The sequence below is a fragment of the Toxorhynchites rutilus genome, chromosome 1, assembly GCF_029784135.1.
Source record: "Toxorhynchites rutilus septentrionalis strain SRP chromosome 1, ASM2978413v1, whole genome shotgun sequence".
Taxonomy (NCBI): domain Eukaryota; kingdom Metazoa; phylum Arthropoda; class Insecta; order Diptera; family Culicidae; genus Toxorhynchites; species Toxorhynchites rutilus.
In genome coordinates this window covers 150,070,127-150,091,659 of record NC_073744.1, presented here as the reverse complement: position 1 = coordinate 150,091,659, position 21,533 = coordinate 150,070,127, and the positions used below count along the sequence as shown (strand labels likewise).

Sequence of the window (21,533 nt, the reverse complement as noted above, 5' to 3'; positions counted from 1 at the left end):
AAGCTTTGGTCAATTATATATTCCGTTGCCTAAATGGTTTGCAATCGCTCACACGTTATCGCGTGTTCGACATAGTATTTACTTCAGTAAATGAAAACCGAAGCTTTGCTCGATGAAAATAAAATGTAATCTGCGACAATCATCAATTCATTATGAACAATTTTACCGCCTACTTGATCGGTCAGAGCGTATTGACAAAACTCAGTAACAGGTAAATTGTTGCATCGTACTCTGTCAGTCATCATTTGACCAAGAATTTTGTCAGTAGGAAGTGACTAACGTGCCTCGTCAGTTGTCAGTGACATTGATAAAAAATGCAGCTCCGGTGTGGAAGCGGGCGTGTCCGCGGATTTTAGAAAAATGGGAAAAAATAGAAATTCCGCCGTCGCTACGGCCAAATTGGTCAAATTGCACTACGGACTGCTGCCCTATCCACCGTATTCTCCAGAATTGGCTGCGCGCGAATTGAAAAAGTCACTCGCCGGGAAGAAATTTGAGTCGAATGTCATCACCGCCACGAAGGCTTACGTATTTTTCAGATGGATTAAAGAAGTTGGAACTGAAGAGTAAACGTGAAATTCAAACTAGAACAATCGTTCTAAACGTACACACCTACAAAAGAGAGATGTTCAGGTTTTTTAAATACACACTCAAAAGAAACTCAATTAAATGTGGATCGTTCCACCCTTTATTTTAAGTTTTTCGGGAAGTTCAGACTACTGGATATATTAAAAAAAAACAGGAATGTTTTATTTTCTGTTCTTGAGGTATATTTTTAAAAAGTGCTAATCCCGGTTTAGTCTGAAACCTATGTCGCGTCTCCATTGGTTAGAAATGGGACGAAAACGCATGGTAATTTTGAAGCAGAACCGGGCTTATTGGTTTTAAAAATATAACTGGAAAACAGAAAATATTATCCCGAATTTCAGATCAATTATGTAACAAAGTCTGTACTTCTCAAAATAAAAAAATAAACGTCTTCTATTAAAAGTTTGGAAAACAAAGTCTTTATTTTGCTAAAACCACGTCTGGTTACTTCTATTCACAATAATGTAAACAATTGGGTTGGTATTGTTCGCCTGAAGAAGGAAGGGATATAAATCGTAGTGTTGCGCCATGAGGAAGTTTTGACATGGGACTATGTCTTTGATTTCTATACAGGGGGGTTACTCTACGAAAAATGTAACGATTAATTAAGAGTTTTCAAACGCAAATTACTTAGAATGGTTATTGCGACATATGTTGTGTTATATATCATTAGAAAGGAAATTTATCCAGATTTTTTTGGATTGAAACATGAACAGTGAATATAGTAAAAAAGTTCACAATTCGACAATTTAATTGGGTATGTTTTCTTTCGATTACACTGTCCACTCGATTCCAACCCGAGGCAACGAGTAATCTTTTTGCCTTAATTCGGGCGTTAGTGAATTGTGATGTGAGTTGATGCGTAAAATTAATTATTCTCCATTTACCGATAACATGCATTAATTTTATATTATACTAGCTGACCCGACGAACTTCGTCCCGCCAAAAAAAAAGATTTTTTGATTTGAATACTTTCAAACATCCACGTTTAATTACTAAGTGAACGTTAGTGAGTCCAATCACTGAACTCTTCATTGATAGATTACCCATTGACCCCTTACAATTTCCTTTTACTATAAATTGTCTAGTACTTCTACAAAAAATCGTCCTTATAATATAAAATTATTTCCAGACACAATTCTCGTTCAAAATTCTTCAAGCATTTGGAAATAACATGTTTCTCCGTTGCATGGAATACTTTTTTGATACAGAAAATATTACAAAATAAAGACAGCTCAAACCGGACCATTCTTCCTCGAGTTTAAGGCACACCAACACATTTGGCCTTCCATTTTTGTTTATATAGGTAGAAGATATAGGAATGCGTTATTCCGTCTGAAAATCCTTTTTCACTTTCGAACAAAAATCAATTTCGTTAGCGCCAACATCAAATGGACTAACAACGCTTAGCTAATTGTAAAACATATGGGAATTCAATTTTCCGAATTTTCCGATTTTTCTCTCCGCTATATTGATCTACGGGAAGAGACGAATACAACGAAATATAGATGACTCAAATTGAGCCATTCCTTTCTCGGGGTTTGCGCTTACCAACACATTCGGCCTTCCCATTTTATTTATAGATATAATGGCGGGTTTACATTAGGGAGATCTATAGCTATAGATGGATTTATTCACGTGAAAATAGGTGTAAACGGGTGACAATAAATATGATACACTTATTCGAGGTATATATAACATGAATAAATTCAGCATATGTAAACGCTTGTGAATTTCTCACTGGTGAGAAATCACTAAAGTTGGATGCAGTTCAACTTCAGGTGAATAAATTCACCGAAGATATGAATATATTCATTATAGAAGTTCACGCTAGTGTAAACGGTTGATGCGATTTCTATAAATCTCATCATATTTCTTCGCCTGAAAATCCATTTCCAGTTACGAACAGAGATCAATTCCGATAGCGCAAACATCGAATGGACTAACAACGCTTATTATGATGTAATTTTCGAATTGTGGGAATTCAATTTTCCGAATTTTCCGACCTTCCTTCAGAGTTTTCCGAAAAATTTCCGGTTTTTCTCTCCACTATATTGATCTACGGGAGGAGACGAATATAACAAAATACAGGATGCTAAAATCGGACCATCCCATCTTCGGGTTTTCCGCTTACCAACAGATTTTTCCTTACATTTTTATTTATATAGATTGTATGTTGTCCAATCAATTTGTGTTCGATTCTTATTTTTATCGTGTAGGTCTCACTACTAACAATTTGTGTAATTGTGGTCCAGGATGTCATAATATCGAGTATGTTGTTCACTTATGTAAACGTGCAATAAATGAATTTGAATAGCTGCTGATTTAGAAGATCGAAAGGGTATACCCACGTAAATCAGATTATGATAGCTTGAGTAGTCGCGATCTTACAGTTATTACAAATAATGTTCCAGCCAACGTGGTAACGAAGGAGATAATGCTATTTTTATCTATAATATATTTTTGTAGTCATAGATTGATTTGATTTATGTACGTCTTAACTATTTAGATTTGTGTTTAAAAATAATACATGATGACTCTTTGTCTTCTTCTGCATGATTGAATAAACAGAAGAAAAGGGTAGTAATGGCTTTAATGGTATTTTTGTGTACATTTTTCATCAATTAGACTATGTAAGTATTTGGAACAAAGTATAAAAAAATGCTGGAGGTTCTGATCAGACAAGTAGTTTTCAAGTTAAGTTTCAAGTTTAACGAAGTTGATCTTTATTTTGGAAGCGACCTCATCTCAACTAAAAAGGGGCAAATTAAAATGAGAGATGAAATGAACTTTTAAGAAACTCAAAGACGGCCTAGGCATGGTCGGTCAGTGTTTTGGGCGACTCCGTTGAAAACCTCGTCCTATATAACGATTTAAAATATTGCAAACACTCCCAATACGCTAATTGCTATCCTAAATTAAGAAACATGCTCAGAAACAAACAAGTCGTTCAGATTAATACATCCAACTCATTTTGTCGAATGTTTCTTTCAGCATTTTTTACCGTTTTCCACCGCCAGAAGGAGATAGCCAACAGTCAACAGTCTACAGGGATTACACAATGAAAGGAGTGTTGATCCTTTGCTTTCACGTGTTGGTGCTGAGCTTTCGGGCAAAGGTAAGTGTAATATTGTCGTTTGTGTTTGGTAATTAACGTCAATGCGATGTGAAGATGACGTGTTTGTGCACAGAGAGTTGTATCCAGAACGATTAGGAAATATTTAATTCCGTTGCGCTTCAGTCAATTCTACATACTCGTTGAGAGGAGAGAATGGGAGAAACCCCCAGTTCGAGATTAGGAAACTGTGACTCGCAGCAACGGAGATCTCAAAATGCTAAATTATGTTAATTTCGTGAATAAGGCTGACAATAACGTTGATGTGAATGCGTTAAACTTCTATTTAATCATAAATGAATAAGGTTTTATTTTTAAAAAGCTGAAATAATTATTGTATGAAAAAAAAACATGAAATAAACAAAACTATGACTATCAAAAAAAAAAAAATTATGCAAATTGAGGTGTTTCTCTGGGTGACTGAATGTTGTCGCGAGGTTCTACATTGGCATGCGAAATTTTGTTGGTTTCATCTTGGGATGAATGTGACATTCCATCAGTGGGTGTTAATATCCGAGCAATCGTGGGCACTCTTGCTGTGTGAAAATTTCTCAACATAATTTGAGACTAATGTGGCGCGTGAATTAATGAAGTTATATGAATGTTGTCGTTATGTGTTGTCAGACATGGTATATTATCGTAATGACGTACTGATAGAAACATGTGTTGACCGAAAATCAAATCTGATTCAATATTAACTTCAAAATGTGTATCAACCTTTTAGATTGCATATGAAATTCGTTCTGAATGAATATGAATAATTGATTAGAAGAGAGGAACAAAAACATTGAATATATCATGCTCATGTTTTCCAGATGTCTGATGGAAAATATTTGTTCTTCATCGGGTAGAAACGAAATCAAACACAAACACATATTGGGAGAGCGTGAAAAAAATATGATAATATCGAAGACATTCAGACCCATCGAAACATAACAGGCAGGAATTCACACACAGTTCATAAAGTGCACCATTCTTAAGCAATGCATTAACGATAAAACAAGTACCAACTCAAGCGGAGTGGAGGTGAGTTGAATCACCACCAATTACTTCCTGCTTGTGATAAGCGCGAGCTCGTATAAGTGAATTCCCGTGAATGTGTCTCTAACCAATTTGCACTTGACTGTGGATTTATGGTGCAGGAAGAACTTCGCATATATGTGCCGTGTTTATTAATAAATCATATCCGCACATTTCTCTGTCAATCCAATCCAGTGTGAATGATTAATGTGCTCTCTTGGATGCTGGAAAATGAAGTTGACTTTACAGCTGGTCGGAATCACATATTCTGTATGAGTGAAATGTATATTATCACCCTGTTGTCGAGTGATGATGCGTTGTTACTTTTGCTCAGCCAGTAACGTAAAAAGATCCCAAAGTAGTGAGCGCGAAATATCCACAATTTCCACTGCAATAGTGAAGCAAAACAAACAATTCCGTTCTCCCATCCACTCCCACGCACATTGCACAATCTGAGTATCACATGTTCTATGTTTCAACCGTATCCAACAACATACTATCCATTGAACTGCTTTTAATTAAAAGGAAACAAAAGCAATGTTTATCAGTTACGTAGGCTGGGAAGGTTGCATTATTATCGAATCGAGGTGTATGTGGATGCTGTAATCAACCATAATGTGTTTATCTAATAACTATGAGCAATTTAAATCAACAAATTGTACAAAGTATCAATTAAGTGAACCAACACAACGTGTAAACGAGCAACGAAATTGCTCGTTGTGTTTATTCTGCATGTGCTCCCGTGGCCGAGTGGTTAGCGTCAAACCTAACATGCCGGGGGTTCGGGTTCGATTCCCGTTCTGGTCGGGGAAATTTTTCTTCAAAGAAATTTCCTCTGACTTGCACTGTGGTCACGCGTATTCTAGAGCTTGCCACTCAGAATGCATTCAAGGCGTGTTATTTGGCATAGAAATCTCAACTAAGTACTAATGAAAATGACGCAAGTAATGCTACGTTGAGACGGCGGAGTTCCTCTAGGAACGTTAGTGCCATATAAGAAGAAGAAGAAGAAGAAGTTTATTCTGCATTAACATACCTCTCAAGTAGATAAATCGGAACCATTCAAAATGTAGGCTTGATGGTAATCTATCCAGTTCAATCACGACCATTTTGGCTACACCATATCCGACAGTTTATAAATTGTGATTCAATGAAATATACTTCCTATTATTATCGTCGATTATCCATCGCACTTCCTTATCAGAAACAATCCCTGCGGATGATCCTAAAATGTGCCTGGCAATAAATTTTTGCGATTATTCATCTTATCACTTTGGCAGGGTAAATTCACACTCATCTATTTTTGGGGGTGAAGGGAGAAGATATTCGATGTACCTATACCTTTTCCTGTTCGGGAAAATATGTGTTGTATCATTTGTCTCCAGACTGCCTTCGGTTCAGTGCTTCCAATGGTTATATCTCGAACCCTCTGAATCATTCTCTTTCGATTAATTATTGTCCAGCTGCTCTCTTCCTACTGCAACTATGAGTCATGTAAACTCGCCGACTCAAATAATAAGCGAAAAATAATGATTTTATGTGTGCCTTCTGCATGTTGCGTTCCCATACAGGCGCCAAGTGTCCAACATTCTAGTGGGAACGCATTGTGCTCTAGCACAGAGATTAATTGCAATGAGGAGAACAAATGGACTGTTATCAATTGAAGGAGAATGATGCTAGGAGTTTCCTTTTCAAAAATATAAGAGTAATGTAAAAATCTTAATAATTCAGTTCTCGAAGAAATTTTTATCATTCCATTGTTTGGTTGTTGAACACGTGATCGCTCGTTGGATCCTTCAATCTTGACCGGAAATTGTCAGTTATTTTTCGACATATTTCGACTTGACGATTATGGGGTTGTGTGGTGGCGACTGCCTTAAATTTTCCAGAGACGCCCAATAGCAGCAGTCGATTGGCGCCTCTATCTAGAGGAAATTTCGGAAAAATGAAGCATTCTCATTTCCCCCATACATTTGTTCTGCCCATTTGTGTGCCTACCTAACCGTACCGTCGACAACGGGCAACTAAAGGGTGTGTCACATCAAATTGCATCACGGAAAAAACGCTGTAGAAATTCGCTCAGTAGACCGATCCTTTTGAAAATTTTAGACAGTAAAATAAAAACTATTAAACAACTTTTGGCATTTTCTTTTTATTCATACTTCGAGCCCAAGCCCGTATGCTCGCACCTTCCTCTTTACCCCGTCCATGAGGTTCTGTACAACGTCAGGTTGTAGTTTTTTTTTAACAGAAATCCATTTTCTCTTGAAGTCCGCCTCCGATTTGAAAACTTTTGGGTTCTTCCGGAGGGCCTGCTTCATAATCGCCCAATATTTTTCTATTGGGCGAAGCTCCGGCGCGTTGGGCGGGTTCATTCCCTTTGGCACGAAGGTGACCCCGTTGGCTTCGTACCACTCCAACACGTCCTTTGAATAGTGGCACGAAGCGAGATCCGGCCAGAAGATGGTCGGGCCCTCGTGCTGCTTCAATAGTGGTAGTAAGCGCTTCTGTAGGCACTCCTTAAGGTAAACCTGCCCGTTTACCGCGCCGGTCATCACGAAGGGGGCGCTCCGCTTTCCGCAAGAGCAGATCGCTTGCCACACCATGTACTTTTTGGCAAACTTGGATAGTTTCTGCTTGCGAATCTCCTCCGGAACGCTGAATTTGTCCTCTGCGGAGAAGAACAACAGGCCCGGCAGCTGACGAAAGTCCGCTTTGACGTAGGTTTCGTCGTCCATTACCAGGCAATGCGGCTTCGTCAGCATTTCGGTGTACAGCTTCCGGGCTCGCGTCTTCCCCACCATGTTTTGCCTTTCGTCGCGGTTCGGAGCCTTCTGAACCTTGTATGTACACAGGCCCTCCCGCTGCTTGGTCCGCTGGACGAATGAACTTGACAAATTCAGCTTATTGGCGACATCCCGGACCGAAATTCTCGGATCACTTCTAAACTGCTTAACTACGCGCTTGTGATCTTTTTCACTGACGGAGCATCCATTTTTGCCGTTCTTCACCTTCCGGTCGATGGTTAGGTTCTCGAAGTATCGCTTTAGTACTCTGCTGACCGTGGATTGGACGATTCCCAGCATCTTACCGATGTTCCGATGTGACAACTCCGGATTCTCGAAATGAGTGCACAGAATTAATTCACGATGCTCTTTTTCGTTCGACGTCATTTTTCCAAATTTACGAAAAATTGACAGTGAAGCATGGCCAACGTGATCTATACACTCTTATCTGATTATAAGCGAAAGCTGATGATATAATTCCTAAAAATTAAATTTCTACAGCGTTTTTTCCGTGATGCAATTTGATGTGACACACCCTTTAATGCATCTGAATCTGACGGTTTTCAACTTATTTGGTATTAATAAGCTATCCACGATTTGAAATTACAGTCTCAATCCAGCTAGCGAGCGAGTGGTAGAAACTTTGTCGAACGTCGTTTGCGTTTGATGCGTTTAGATACGATGATATTGAAGGTATCAAATCATTTCCATATGTATTTCCATGTCGATCACTAAATTGGATCGACGCAAGGTTCTGATAAGTCGTTGATAATGTCACCAATAACGGTTCGTTTAGTGTTAAGACGCCTAGTGAAGGATGAATTTATTCTCAACTCGTTTCACTCGTAAAACTTTTGTATGTAAATTCTCACGTGAAGAACATATTTCTAAATAGAAAAAAAATTCAGAACATGACAATCACAATAATTTATACGTAAAAATGTTACGAGTTAAACATTGATAGTAATTTTTCAAAGAAAGCAAATTGTTGTCAGACAAAACTTTTTCTCTGTAAGGGTGCCCATCTTCCGATGTATTTGGTTCACGAATCCAAACGGTGCTTCTATGAATAATAGACAATGGAACTCAGTATAAACAAAAGTTGTCACCCATGCTTGAGAAAAGGCTTAATGGGAAACTCCATGTAATGCGGCAAAGAGAATTGTTATGTGTGAAGGATAAAAGACGGAAGACGTCAAACTGATTATTTTGTTGATACATGTGAATAACTGAACTGCATTGTGGGGACTGTTACGAAAGATATTATACGAATTATAGCATATATTTTTTTATGAAAACAACAAATTAAAACACCTTTTTTAGAGAAAACTTATCTGAAGTTTACATGAAAATAAATAAATCTTGTTCATCCTTCGTAATCTCACAAGTTATACATATTCTGCATATAATATCAGAAAGTTATATATCACTGCTTTTTCAAGTAAAAATAATTCTGACCGCAAAGGGTTAAATTAAGATTTTTAGAAAAAAAAACTCAAATTTTTGAAAAAAGTATTTTGAAAATTGAAATTAATTTTTCTCGAATTTTTTTTTTCAAAATTCGGAAATAAAGGATATGAATGGCTCATACAATTTCCAACAAGTCCATACATCAGAAGCTAGGCACTTCATCCTGTACAATGAATTGTGCGTTTGTTGGATAGAATGAGGGTTTCTTTGTTTGCTATGAAATATGCGCTTGATCGGATTGCAAATTTGGAAAACTAAAACTATACTCTTATACTCTTATAGACCTTGAAAGAAGCCATTTTTGAGCCTAGCCACCGCTACCATCTGGTCACTGGCTAAATGACTGGTGAATCGAGTCTGAAGCATGGAGTATGTACTCATCTTCTTCTTCCACTAAAAGCGTTGTGCATCGATCGAAACAAATCGAAACCATTTTTCATTCCCGGTAATGAATCGATGCTTAAAAGACTTCGTTTCGTGCCGCTCAAACAACATTTCGGACATGCAAAATCGTCGTTCGACATCTCTTGCTTTCAATTCGTATGGAATATAATTTACTTGCTTGCGGCTTTGAGTCTTTTAGAAATAGCTTGTCGACTTACTCCCTATGATTCCACAAGCTCTGTTTGCGTTTGACACGAATATTAAGCAATGTCTTTTATTCTTCATCTTCAAACTTTTTCGGTTGACCCGGGCGCTTTTCGTGTTTAACACTTAAAACAACCCTTTATATCGTCCAAAACATTCCCTACAAAATGTATCTGATGGTGCAGAGTCACCGTAAACATCCACAAGAATTCGATGCGCTTTAGCTGCACTTTTCTTCCAATAGAAACAATGAAAATCAAAACTTCCTGACCAAAACTTGTAACCATGATTGAGTTGTAACTATCATGGTTACAAGTTTTAAGTGAGGATTTCTTGGAGCGGCATCAAATTTATTTCACAAAAAACCCTTTTTAGTGATTACGTTGTTCACAACAAAGTGCGTATATGCGATACTCAATCGTAGAGAGATCGCAACACGTTATTTCCCTTGTTTAGGTCTTGCTGGAGACTACATTAAGAGGTTTTGAATGAGTCTTTGGAGTCGCCAGGATACGTCAGGAAATTATTACGAGACATCAAACAGTTCCTTTGTCCAAGCAATTACAAAATTGCAGCAATTTCATCAAAAAAGATTTACCGGGAAGAATACACCGATTTTGCTCAAAGCTTGTGTATTTATCCCGAATCTTCATTTAGAATTAAAGATAAAACAGAAAAAGTGCTTCATAAAAGAATGAAAATTTCAAAAATCTAAATTATCAAGACTTGTGTTAGTGTGATATTCGTAGCCAAAGTTTACTTGCGAGTTTACTTGCGATTATCATAGAAGGGATAGTTGTTAGTGTGAAAAAATGTGAATCAGGATTCACCGAAGTAGGTGATGTTACCAGTAATGGAATGTAATGTAATGGAATGTGATTATGTATATGTGAACTGTCGACACCTCGACGAAACGAACATCCGAAAATCTAATGTGTCGCACGCAGCAGAGATTATCTTTAGGTAACCTGAGAGGGAAAATCTGTAAACTAATTGAACCGGCTATATATTCTATTATGCATTACGCTCGTGATGGCGAAAAGTTGTAATTGAGAAACCTGGTAAGGTAACCCAGAGAACTTCTCTAAAATCAATCGACCCGACAATATATTCCGTTATTCATTCTGCGTACGGTTTCTTGAAGGGTCATCTCAATGGAAACCTGAGAAGGTAACCGAGAGAACTCTTCTAAAATCAATCGATCCGACAATATATTCTGTTATCTATCACTCGTACGCTTTATAGAACTCCAATCGCGACGGCGGAGTGTTATTTTTGGAAATCCTGAGAAGGTAACCGTGAAGGTAAAAAGAATACTCCGTTAGCTGCAGGGTATCCAATTAAACCCCCCGACCATTTATCTTTCGGCACGGCTCGCGTCATTCCATGACTCAGGGGTTTAGTCATTTATTTTTTTACGTAATAACCATGGATTTATTTAATGGCTTTTATTTAAAAAGTTCCAGCTTTTTCGTACGATGTATCGAAAATTCACGGAGACTTTTGTTTTGTTTATGAGATATATATTTTTTTCTGAAGTACAGTAAACCCTCGATTATCCGCGGATAGAGTAGCAAGGTCATTGCGGATAGCGCAAACTGAACATGAAGCATGGACAGCAAAAAGGCTATTATTAAAAAATATACTATCCCTTCTATAAGCCGCTCCCAGTCAAACTATTTGAATTTTCGATATATCGTGTGAAAAAGCTAAAGCTTTTTCGAACAAAAGTAATCCGTTGGAGTCTCCGTTAAAGAGTGGACATTTGGTTAACAGTTTAATATTTTTCCTAGTTGTCTAATTGTCTTTCATTTTCAGTGAAAATATCTGAGGTCAATCAAGTGACTCAAAAGTTACAAATTTTCAAAATATATATTGGCAAAAAGAGCGTTTTCCTGACCAAAAACAAAGATTGTTTGGGAAAACCTAAATTAAAATTTTTATTTGATTTACAAAATTTTTCGAGGAGAAAAAAAAAGACGGGTGGGTAATGTCGGGGACATAACCGGAGTGACGTAGGACTATACAAAGGGGACAGATTTTGTTAAATATATATTTTAAATATATTGTTTTATTTTCTTCTCCTACGTGAATACCTACCTATCTACCTGAAAAATGGATTAGTTTACTGTTTACTCTTTATGAATATGTTGATGGTTCTGAAAAGAACCTTTGGTGTTGTGTTTTTGTTATCACTCGATATTCCCATCTTGTTCGGTTAAACCTTCCTGTTTAGCTATTGCGTTTGCCACTCGCCACAGCTTTCACAGTTGGAAAATTTCTTCCCATCCAGCTTGTGACATGTTGTTCAGTAAATTACATTTAACATCTCTGCCACTCACTGAAACTAATTGTTGCCTTGATGAGCGCCGAACCGAAGCTGCTCTGTTCTTGATGCTTGATTGTCGTGAGCAGCTTTGCAAGCCAACTCGAGCACTCCGACGGCCGAAACTCTATAATCGCTGTTAGGTATTATTGCCTTTCCCTTAACTTGTCCTCCTTTGTTACGTCCACGATGCCGATGCCGTACAACCACACGGGTTTACGGTTTGAAAGAAAATAAGATATTTTTTTGGGGTCGCGTGTTTTATACTCTAGCGGTACACACTCACAGGATAGAGACAAATCGGCAGACTCAGCCAGAGGGGCGAGTCCCACGAGACGAACGAATCAGCGTTAAAAGGGAGCGATGGCAAAAAAATACATTCATTACGATTTGTTCGCTCGTTGGATTCACATGCAGGCTAAAAAGGGTCCTTTTCAGGATCACAAAATTATCTTGAATCTAAAGAGTTTACTTTTATCACTCGATATCCCCATCTTGTTCGGCTAAACCTTTCTGTTTAGCGAGCGTCATAATTTAGACCCCGAACTCTATGTTTACAAAAATGTCCAACTAAATATTATTACAGGTCCGTCCAATTAGCTAAATGTCGAGATAAGTGTAAATTACTGTACTTTCAATCTAGAACCAATTTAAGAATTGGTGAAAATCAATAAGCTCAGAACAACAGCCAAATTCACATACTCATCATATCCTGGCAAACAAATTATGAAAAAATCAATTTGTGTTTTATTATTTTGGATATTGTTTTAGAAAGCATTGAACTGTATTTCCTAAACTCTTTTTTGGAAGGTTTAATGGCCCTGAAAAGCGCCTTGTTTTATGGAATGGTTCCAATTTAGAAAACTTAGTACTCGTGGTTTTGAAAAAAACCATTGCCGCCTTGTTCTGGATTTGCCACCAAAGCAGTTTGTATAAAGAACAAACTTTTTTCTTCTGCTACCTGATGCCGTTTTGCGATTGCGTTTGCCACTCGCCACTCGCTGCAACTGCCTGCTGTTGTCTTGATGTGTTCTGTTCTGAATGCGGTTTTTATTATCGTCGCGAGCAGCTTTGCCAGCTAACTCGATCGCTTCGGCGGCCGAAACTATATAACGCCGGCTAGGTGGACTGGTGCACTGGTACTAACGCGCTCGGCCTAGCTACCCTTGCGGGGAACTCCAGATCAACACGGTTCGAGCGGGATTTTGCCTTTCCCTTCACTTTTCCTCCTTTACCATGTCCAGACATGGCTGCTTGGGTTGGTTTGTTGATGTGTTGTGATGCGAACCGATGTGGTGTACGGTTTGAATGAGAATGATCGTTACGGCAGCGGAGCGGGGATTTTTAAGCTGACTGGCTGGCTCGAGAATTACGCATGTGTGAGACTGCGACCAATGTTCCGTTCATTTTTTTCTTTTTCCTTTCCAATCGTGCTTCATTCTATTTCGCTGCTGCTCTGGTTGCCCGTTTTGGTCGGTACGATTTGAGGAGCACAAAATGGACCAATCAAAAATAGGCACATAGTGCATTTTGACAATGCTTGATATTTCACAATTATTCAATTATTTATCTCAAGAAAAATGAAATGTTATTCGTTATGATAGATACGTAGATATATTTCCTATCAATTGATGCAAAAACCTTTGCGATCTATTGAGAAATGCTCGAGTTATAAGCGTTCCAAATCTTGCATTTTTTCCTACTTGTTCAGTGCTTAGATTTCCATTTCACCCCCTATATCTTCCGGTTAGACGTAGTCCTACGTCAAAAATGCGAGGTTTTAGCTAATTTCCCCTTTTTGGGCTCTTCCTTATAGATCTTTTCTCGTGGAGTATCTGAAGTTTGATTATTGATTATTATCATATTTCAATTGTTTTCCGGGCCGTCTCGGCTCGACCATTTGATGCTAAGTTCTTGAGATATACTGTATCGAAAAAAAAACCAAGTAAGTTAAGTTAACACGTTAAGTCCCATGACGTTGAGCTTTTCATTAGAAAAACTTTGATCACTGGGACTGACAGTAATAAATAAGGAACTATTAAAAAAAAGTCACAGAAGGGTTGTGTCCGAGACACGCATAGTTGATGTAGGATTCCGTTAGGCTATCTGTCGATTTTGGATAGGTTTGAAGAATTACATCGTTAAACTCTTTGATAAATGATTTGGTGGCCCTGAAAAGGGCCATTTTGTTTGGTTGTTGGGTATTGTTTGTTCACTCCATCAGTGTTTACCGAGTGATGATGACAGAAGGATGGTAAACAGTCGTTGAATGGTGCGTATCAGATAAAAGTGGAACCGAAGTGGAACGAGATATGATAAAAACCGCTCTCTGTGATCCCAGACGAGATGCCTCCTGTGTTATGTATGGATGAAATAAAGAAAAAAATTCACCAATGTAATATAAGATAATTACCAATACCAAACACAGTTATAAATTTTTCTCAACAGTAAAAACATGTTACTTTAATATAGAGAAAACATATTTTAAATGGAAAAGGCATTTTTTTTACTTTTTACTTTCTGTGTGTTTATTCAACCCAATGCGAATTTTAATTGGACTAACAACACGTAATACTATATGTAGAGCATATGGGAAATCACTTTTTCTAATATTTCTTTACTTTTCCAATTTTTCTCGCCGTATAAACCTTCCTTGAATGAAAATGAACACAACAAAACAGACAGCTTAAACCAAACGACCCGTTCTCGAGCGGGGACACACCTTGGTTTTTATTTATGAACATTGATATAAATCGTTTCATATATCAAATCATTTTTAACACAACTGGTACCATATACAATTTTACACTTACACTTGTGCTAAATTTTTCACAATACAGGATCGGTCATTGATATGAAATTTCACGAAGCAACCAACATCAAAGTTCCAAATTTAAATTTTACTTGCTAGAATTAATCGTATCACTCACCTTACTTGCAATATAAAAATGCCCCCGAATTGCATATATTTGCAATGCCGATTTCGCTCAGGCAGCTTGGTTTTGATGTCTCTCTTAGGGAACACATTTCGGTGGAAGCATAAGCTCCCCCTACTTTTATGTATTTGCAATGCCGATTTCCGCCAGGCATCTTGGTTTTGATGCCTCTGTTAGGGACCCGCCGCATGTGTCGTTAATTTCGACCAATCAGAAATGGGTATTTCCGTTAGAATAGGGGTTGAGATGTTTCAATTGTTCGATAGTTAGTTTCATGACGTATATTATTTTCTTCAATATAAAAAATTGTTATGAAGTACCGGAATCGATTGACGCAAAAATTTCATCAATCCATCATGAAATCACTGAGCAATAAGCGTTTGAAATTGGACAATTTTCACGATGTGCTCGATTTTCGATTTTTAATTTATACCCCAATATGTTCCCGAAAGACGTAATCCTACGTCAAAATGGTTTGTTTTCGGATGTTTTACGATATGTGACTTCTTTCTAGTCAAATTTATTACTATTTTATTTTTAAACAAAAATTTTTCGTGGGAGCGGGGACCGACACTGACATTGTGTAAATGCCCTCGATACGGGCTGAATGGAAAGCGTAGCGAGAAAAAATCGGTGCTTAATGTGTTAATTAATAGAAGAAGTTTATACATCGATGTTTTTATGCGAATATTCACCTAATAAAATATGTATTATCGCTTATCGTTCAAGGTAATCTGATCTAATGGAATCAGCGTTTCTGTGACATTCGCGGTGTAGGAGCCCAAAAATTAATATTCGTTTGAAGACAATTTCCTCCTCCATCTTCTTTTCACTTCACGCAACACAGAGGTTTAAAATTGTTTCTCATTTGTGCGGGATTAAAAGTTCGGCCAAATAAGATTTTCCATCAGCAGTATTAGAGGCGTCTGCTGTGGGCCAGCGGTTTTTGAGATGCAACCAAAGCTTCTGTCAAAACAAGACACGAAAAAAAACCGTTTCCGGCGTGGGTCTGTTAATAATTAATGTCGTTCTTTGGGATCCACGTAGGGCTGCGGGAGCAGCTTTTATTATAACGATCCCCACGGGATCAAACACCCAGACAACGGTGGTTACCAAAGTATAATGGCTGGAGTAGCTCTTATAATTAGCCTGCATTGATCCCCGTGCGTAAGGTTCGTGGCACAATGAAGCAATTGGTGACACCGAGGGAATAAAGGAAGTTTTTTATAATTTTCTCAAAATGACTGACTTACACCAATCGCGGGGGTGATCCGTTAACACAATCAAATTTATATCCAATTGTTTCCCGAATCATTAAAAGGTTCAGATGAAAGCCATAATTGGGTGTTTGCTTTCGTCAGGCGGAGAATTTATAGCGTCACCATGGTGGGAAAAACGAATCAGCACCTCGTCGTTACAAGGGAGTGATACTACAAACGTTTTACTTGCTCTTTAACGAGAAGCTGTAATTGATGTGCTCGTATGGTGCTGTCAAAATCGAGGACATTTGCCGCGCCACCCACTCAATCACCCAATCACTCGCTCTGGTGGGATGAACCGCTCTAAATTTATGAGGACTTTTGCGCGAGTCATTCGAATATTGGCAAATGAGTTCGCGTCAACACATCAACTGCTGGAGCAGGAAATTAACCTCGGAGGACACGCAATACGTGAGTAGCGGTAGCAGTGGTCGATAGTAATGGTTCCAATGAATATGAGCAATATTGCTGGAGGCTGCACGAAGAATATAGCCTTGCTCGAGAGCACCGCAAAGGGAAGTTCGTTGAGTGAAATTAATAAATTTATACATGCTCTGTGCTGTTCACAACGAGGCATCTGTGGTACCATATGCTCCCAACCTGGAGCTGTCTGTTCCTGGAAGATTCTGTTCCTCATTTGAAAAAAAAAAGATAGACTTCGATATTATTATTTTCTCCCTGAGTTTCCCTCCGTAGGTTCGTGGTAATATGCAGAGCGGAGGGTAATTGAGTTTCTTCACTCGTAAAAAGTCGAAATAAATTATTTCTTCTGCATGCGAGTATGCAATGAGGTTGCATTGTATGCAGAAGAGAAAATGTTAGATGAGCAGATCCTTCTTCTTGTGATGTGTCATGGTAAGTCTGATACATTATTTTTAGTTTGCGAATTGTGTGAATAAGGCAATCATTAATAACATTGACTTTATTTAATTATGGTTGATTGATATAGATATATTCAAAAGATAAAACATCATAATGCCAGTCCTCAAAATTATTCCATTTTTATAATTCGTTCCATTATTATTTGCAAAGCGAAAACATACGTTGAAGCTGATTTTCAACAATTGTTTGAAAGTCGGGTTCAAACTTGAAATTACCAGCAAGTATGTCGTTGCAAAACTGATGAAAAATACTGATAGTAAATGAAAACATGCTACATTTACTTTTGTGTCTTTCTCCTATAAAAAATTCTCAACGTTCTCGCTCATAGCGATGTCCGATAACGGTTCGATTATTCGACTACACCCATACCTCGCTATACGGCATTTCGCTACAACGGCCCTCTTCAATTAGGGCACGTTTTCGATTTACAGTCGAAAATGTTTCTCTATAACGGCAAAAAAATTGTTTCTCGATGTCGATATATCTAGGTAGCTTGGTAGCTTTATATTAGAGTGCCAATGAAAATGGCCATCTCGAATTTTTGACGCACAGCCGTCAATGTTGAGTTTTTAGTAAATCGAAAAAACAGTTTTTTGAAAAGTGATTGATTCTTTATAAGGCTTTTTGCTTTGCGGCCGAGTTTTGTGGAACGTATTTAGACCGTAAAGCGAGGTATGGGTGTAATCGATTACTGAACTAATTGCTTTCTGAAAAAAAGGTTATCGTTCGAACGGTTATTACACAATTAATAATCCAGCTGAACGATTAATTTGCATCGATTAATTTATCCATAATTTAGAGTAGAGCCTCGTATGGATCCACAGTTTGTGTTTGAATGTATTAATACGAAAATATAATCAACAATGTCGTGATGTCTCATTCCACCTTAGAAAAATCCCCTCGGTTTGTGTGCGTTTTGTCGGTGGATGTTCGCCTTACCATTCAGCATGGTAAAATATTGACCAAATGATCACCGCTACTGTTTTCGATCACATTCATGGTGTACAAAGCCGATGGCGCTCTCAGAAACGATAATTCTCTGTCAGATAAATGGGAATGGATCTTCAAAATTTATTCTATAAAAAAGATGAACTTTATTGCTCCGATTTTTCTCATACCTTGTACATTTATTCCTCATGGAAAAAAATAGGCCTTTATTTTTACCTTAGTAAAAATAATCTAAAAAATCAGTTTTTTGACGTAGGACTTTGTCTTTCTGTGATTGTGCCAAATAAAAAAAAGGTCACATTTTTTATTAAATGTGTTTAACGTTAATAACTATTATATGCTGCAAACATATTTTGGTGATTTAAATAGGGGAAAGGGGTGCCCCCCTCGGACGGGGGAAGTTTCGGACAACGCTTGTAAAAATTGAGTAGCACAATTTTTAACCAAACTAAAAAATATAAGTAAGTCAACAGCCCTTCAGCCAACAGCTGTCACATGGTTTGACATCTCCTGATCGTTTATTATTTACGAAAACAACACAGTGCCCTTTTTCATACACGTTTCGAAACTTTTGAGCTTGAAGTTGTAAGTATTTCCCTAATTCCTTTGTGAACGGTTTAGAAATTTAAGTACACCACCTCAGTTAGTAACTAATATGAAATGAATAAAAAACGTAACATACATCGCGAAAATAAATGTCTATTTATTAGATAAAATTATGATTTGTTTTCGGATGGTGGTGGGGCACATTCGGACATTGTTCACGGGGCACATTCGGACTCTGTTTAATACCTCATAAAATTTGTGTCTGATTGTTATTTACTAACAAACATCAATTTAGTCTGATTCTCAAACTTAATGATGGTTCGAAACTACAAAAAAACCGATAGAACCAGCATCAACGAAAATGAGATGTAAAGAGCTATCGAACTAATTTCGAATAGAACGTTTTCATGATTCTAGCTCACAGGTTTTCCAACTGGGTCTATTGTCTTTGCTAATTTCCCAACTAACGGTTGCATGATGGGAAAATCTGGTCCATTGTCTTTGCTATTTTCCCTACTAACGGTTGCATAACGGGAAAACTGTTTCTCAATGTTCTGGAACATTTGAAAAAGGTAGCAAAAAGCTACTTAAACGAATCAATTTCATAAAATCTAAAATCAATCAAAAAGTTATTGCACTTTGGAAACAATTAAATAAAAATTGAGAAAATTGCACAATTCATGTATCTTTTCCACCTTATGTCACAAATCGCTTACAACCGCTGGATGTTTCAGTTATGGGCCCTTTCAAGCAAAAGCTCTCAGTTTTCCAGAACGATTGGCTCTTCAACCATCCTGGAAAAACTCTTTCTATACACGACCTTTCAGGTACAGTTGCATCGGCTTATAATGCTTCTTTCAATCTGATTAATATCCTAGCTGGATTCAAAATGACAGGTTGCTATCCATGCTCAAGAAAGGTTTTTTCGGACAACGATTGTGAATGCTCAAATGATTTCACCTACTGGAGCGGAGGTAGCAACTGACTCATCGGGTAATACAACAATGCTGCAAAACATTGCGTCTACAGCATAGATAGATTTTCCTTTGGCAACTTTGTCCTCGGAAAATGTTGAACCTTTTACAAAAACTTCACCGCGGAAAACCTCCACTCGAAAACGGAATTAATTTTTTAATTTTAATTTTTTTTTTTCGTTATCCGAAAGTGGCCCAGGACTGTCCGAAACTGTCCCACACATGGGACACATTCGGACAAAAAGGCAATTTTCAAAAAACTCGAATGAACCATTCGTAATCACATCAACGCACACCTTTAACACGCTCATATGATACATTGATGTCTAAATGACAACCAGGATGAACTCAGGATTTTTTTTCAAGTTCACCAAAAATACTAAAAATCAAGGAAATAAAAGTGTCCGAATGTGCCCCCCTCTCCCCTACCAATTGAATCGAAAATTCTCTAAAATTTGTTTGGTTTGGAATAAAGAAAATTGAAAGCTTTCTCATTCCCCATTTATTTGTTTTCTGCATCTTCTTCTTCTTTCTTTGTTTTTAAGAGGCTTTAAACTTTGCAGTTCATTCGCCTCTATTCTGCATCTCTGTGCTTACCTATCTAATAACAAGCAAAGCAACGAATGTATTAGCGACGTATAATATAGGGTTGGAGAAAAAGAAATGTCGTATTTCTGATTGAAATTAGACGCTTTGTTTAACATACTTAAAATTATCCCATTTAAGTCAAATATGCGCCGTTTTGTTCGTAAACTTGTTGCCATTTAGAAGGCAACTTCATTATCCCCCCCTTATAAAACCCCCCCTCCTTATTTGCAAAAAACTCAGACAGCCAGTTTTCGCAAGCCTCTTTTGAGGCCAAGTTAGTATCACCAAGAGCGTTTTGCATGGACCGGAAAAGATGATAATCACTTGGAGCCAGGTGGGTGCAATAGGGCATCCCATCCGAGCTCCCGTAGCTTCTGGCGGGTCATCAAAGATGTGTGAGGTCGAGCGTTGTCCTGGTGGAAAACAACACCATCCCTATTGATCATTTCTGGCCGCTTCTGGTCAATCGCCTGCTTCAAACGGTCAAGCTGCTCACAGTAGAGAACCGAGTTGAGAGTCTGGCCATAGTTGAGCAGCTCATAGTGGATGATTCCCTTCTAATCCCACCAAACACACGGAAAAACTTCCTGGCCGTCAATCCGGGTTTGGCGATGGTTTGGGCCGGCTCACCGCGCTTCGACCACGACTTTTTTCGCTTTAGGTTGTCGTACGTGATCCAATGTTCATAACCAGTCACCATCTTCTTTAAAAATGGGTCGAGTTCGTTCCGTTTCAGCAGTGCATCGAAGGCGTTGATTCGGTCTAAAAGATTTTTTTGCGTCAACTCGTGTGGCAATCCAATTTTCTGCAAATGGTTCCAAACGGTTTTATGGTGTATACCCAGTTCCTGGCCAATCGAGCGAGTGCTCACATGACGGTCTACTTGGATGATTTCAACAATTTTATCGGTTTCCACGACGATTGGCCTACCAGTACGGGGTGTATCTTCGACAGCCACTACACCAGAACGAAATCGATCAAACCAACGTTGTGCTGTGCGAATCGTTACAGTATCGGGTCCATAAACTACACGAATTTTTTCGGCCGCCTTCGTTACAGTTTTACCTCGCAGGTAGTAAAATCGTAAAATATGGCGAGTTTCTTGCTTGGTGAACTCCATCTTTGACACGCTATAACTTGATACTGAAAAGGACAATCACAACACTGTCAAAACGACACTTGTAGCACAGATTGTCGTCTTCAAATAGCCGTATAGTATGACCCGATGCGATAAGAACAACACAAGATATGTTTAAGTGTTGCCATATATTGACAATATACGACATTTCTTTTTCCCCAACCCAATACTAGAGACTAATGAACTGAAGCAGTTTGAAGCCTCTACAATCCAAGACAACAACAATAACAAGAAGGAATATTTATATACCACTGCCAATCAGATGCAAATGCAGAGTTCGTTCAATGGACAATGTGGATATAATAAAAACCATAAGCGATTTCAAATCACAGTCTTGCACCCACTATCAAGTGGACAACAGTATCTAAT

General features: G+C 38.0%; 1 protein-coding gene across 2 annotated transcripts in view; it reads left to right on the top strand.

The window, feature by feature from the left end:
• Positions 1-21,533, top strand: part of LOC129775607 (corticotropin-releasing factor-binding protein) — a 56,101-nt gene that overhangs the window by 7,654 nt on the left and 26,914 nt on the right. For both annotated transcript variants that reach the window (XM_055780565.1, XM_055780555.1), the window contains exon 2: positions 3,583-3,706. In XM_055780565.1, the coding sequence (XP_055636540.1) occupies positions 3,650-3,706 (57 nt within the window). In that variant the 5' untranslated portion in view covers positions 3,583-3,649. The remainder of the gene's footprint in view (positions 1-3,582; positions 3,707-21,533) is intronic.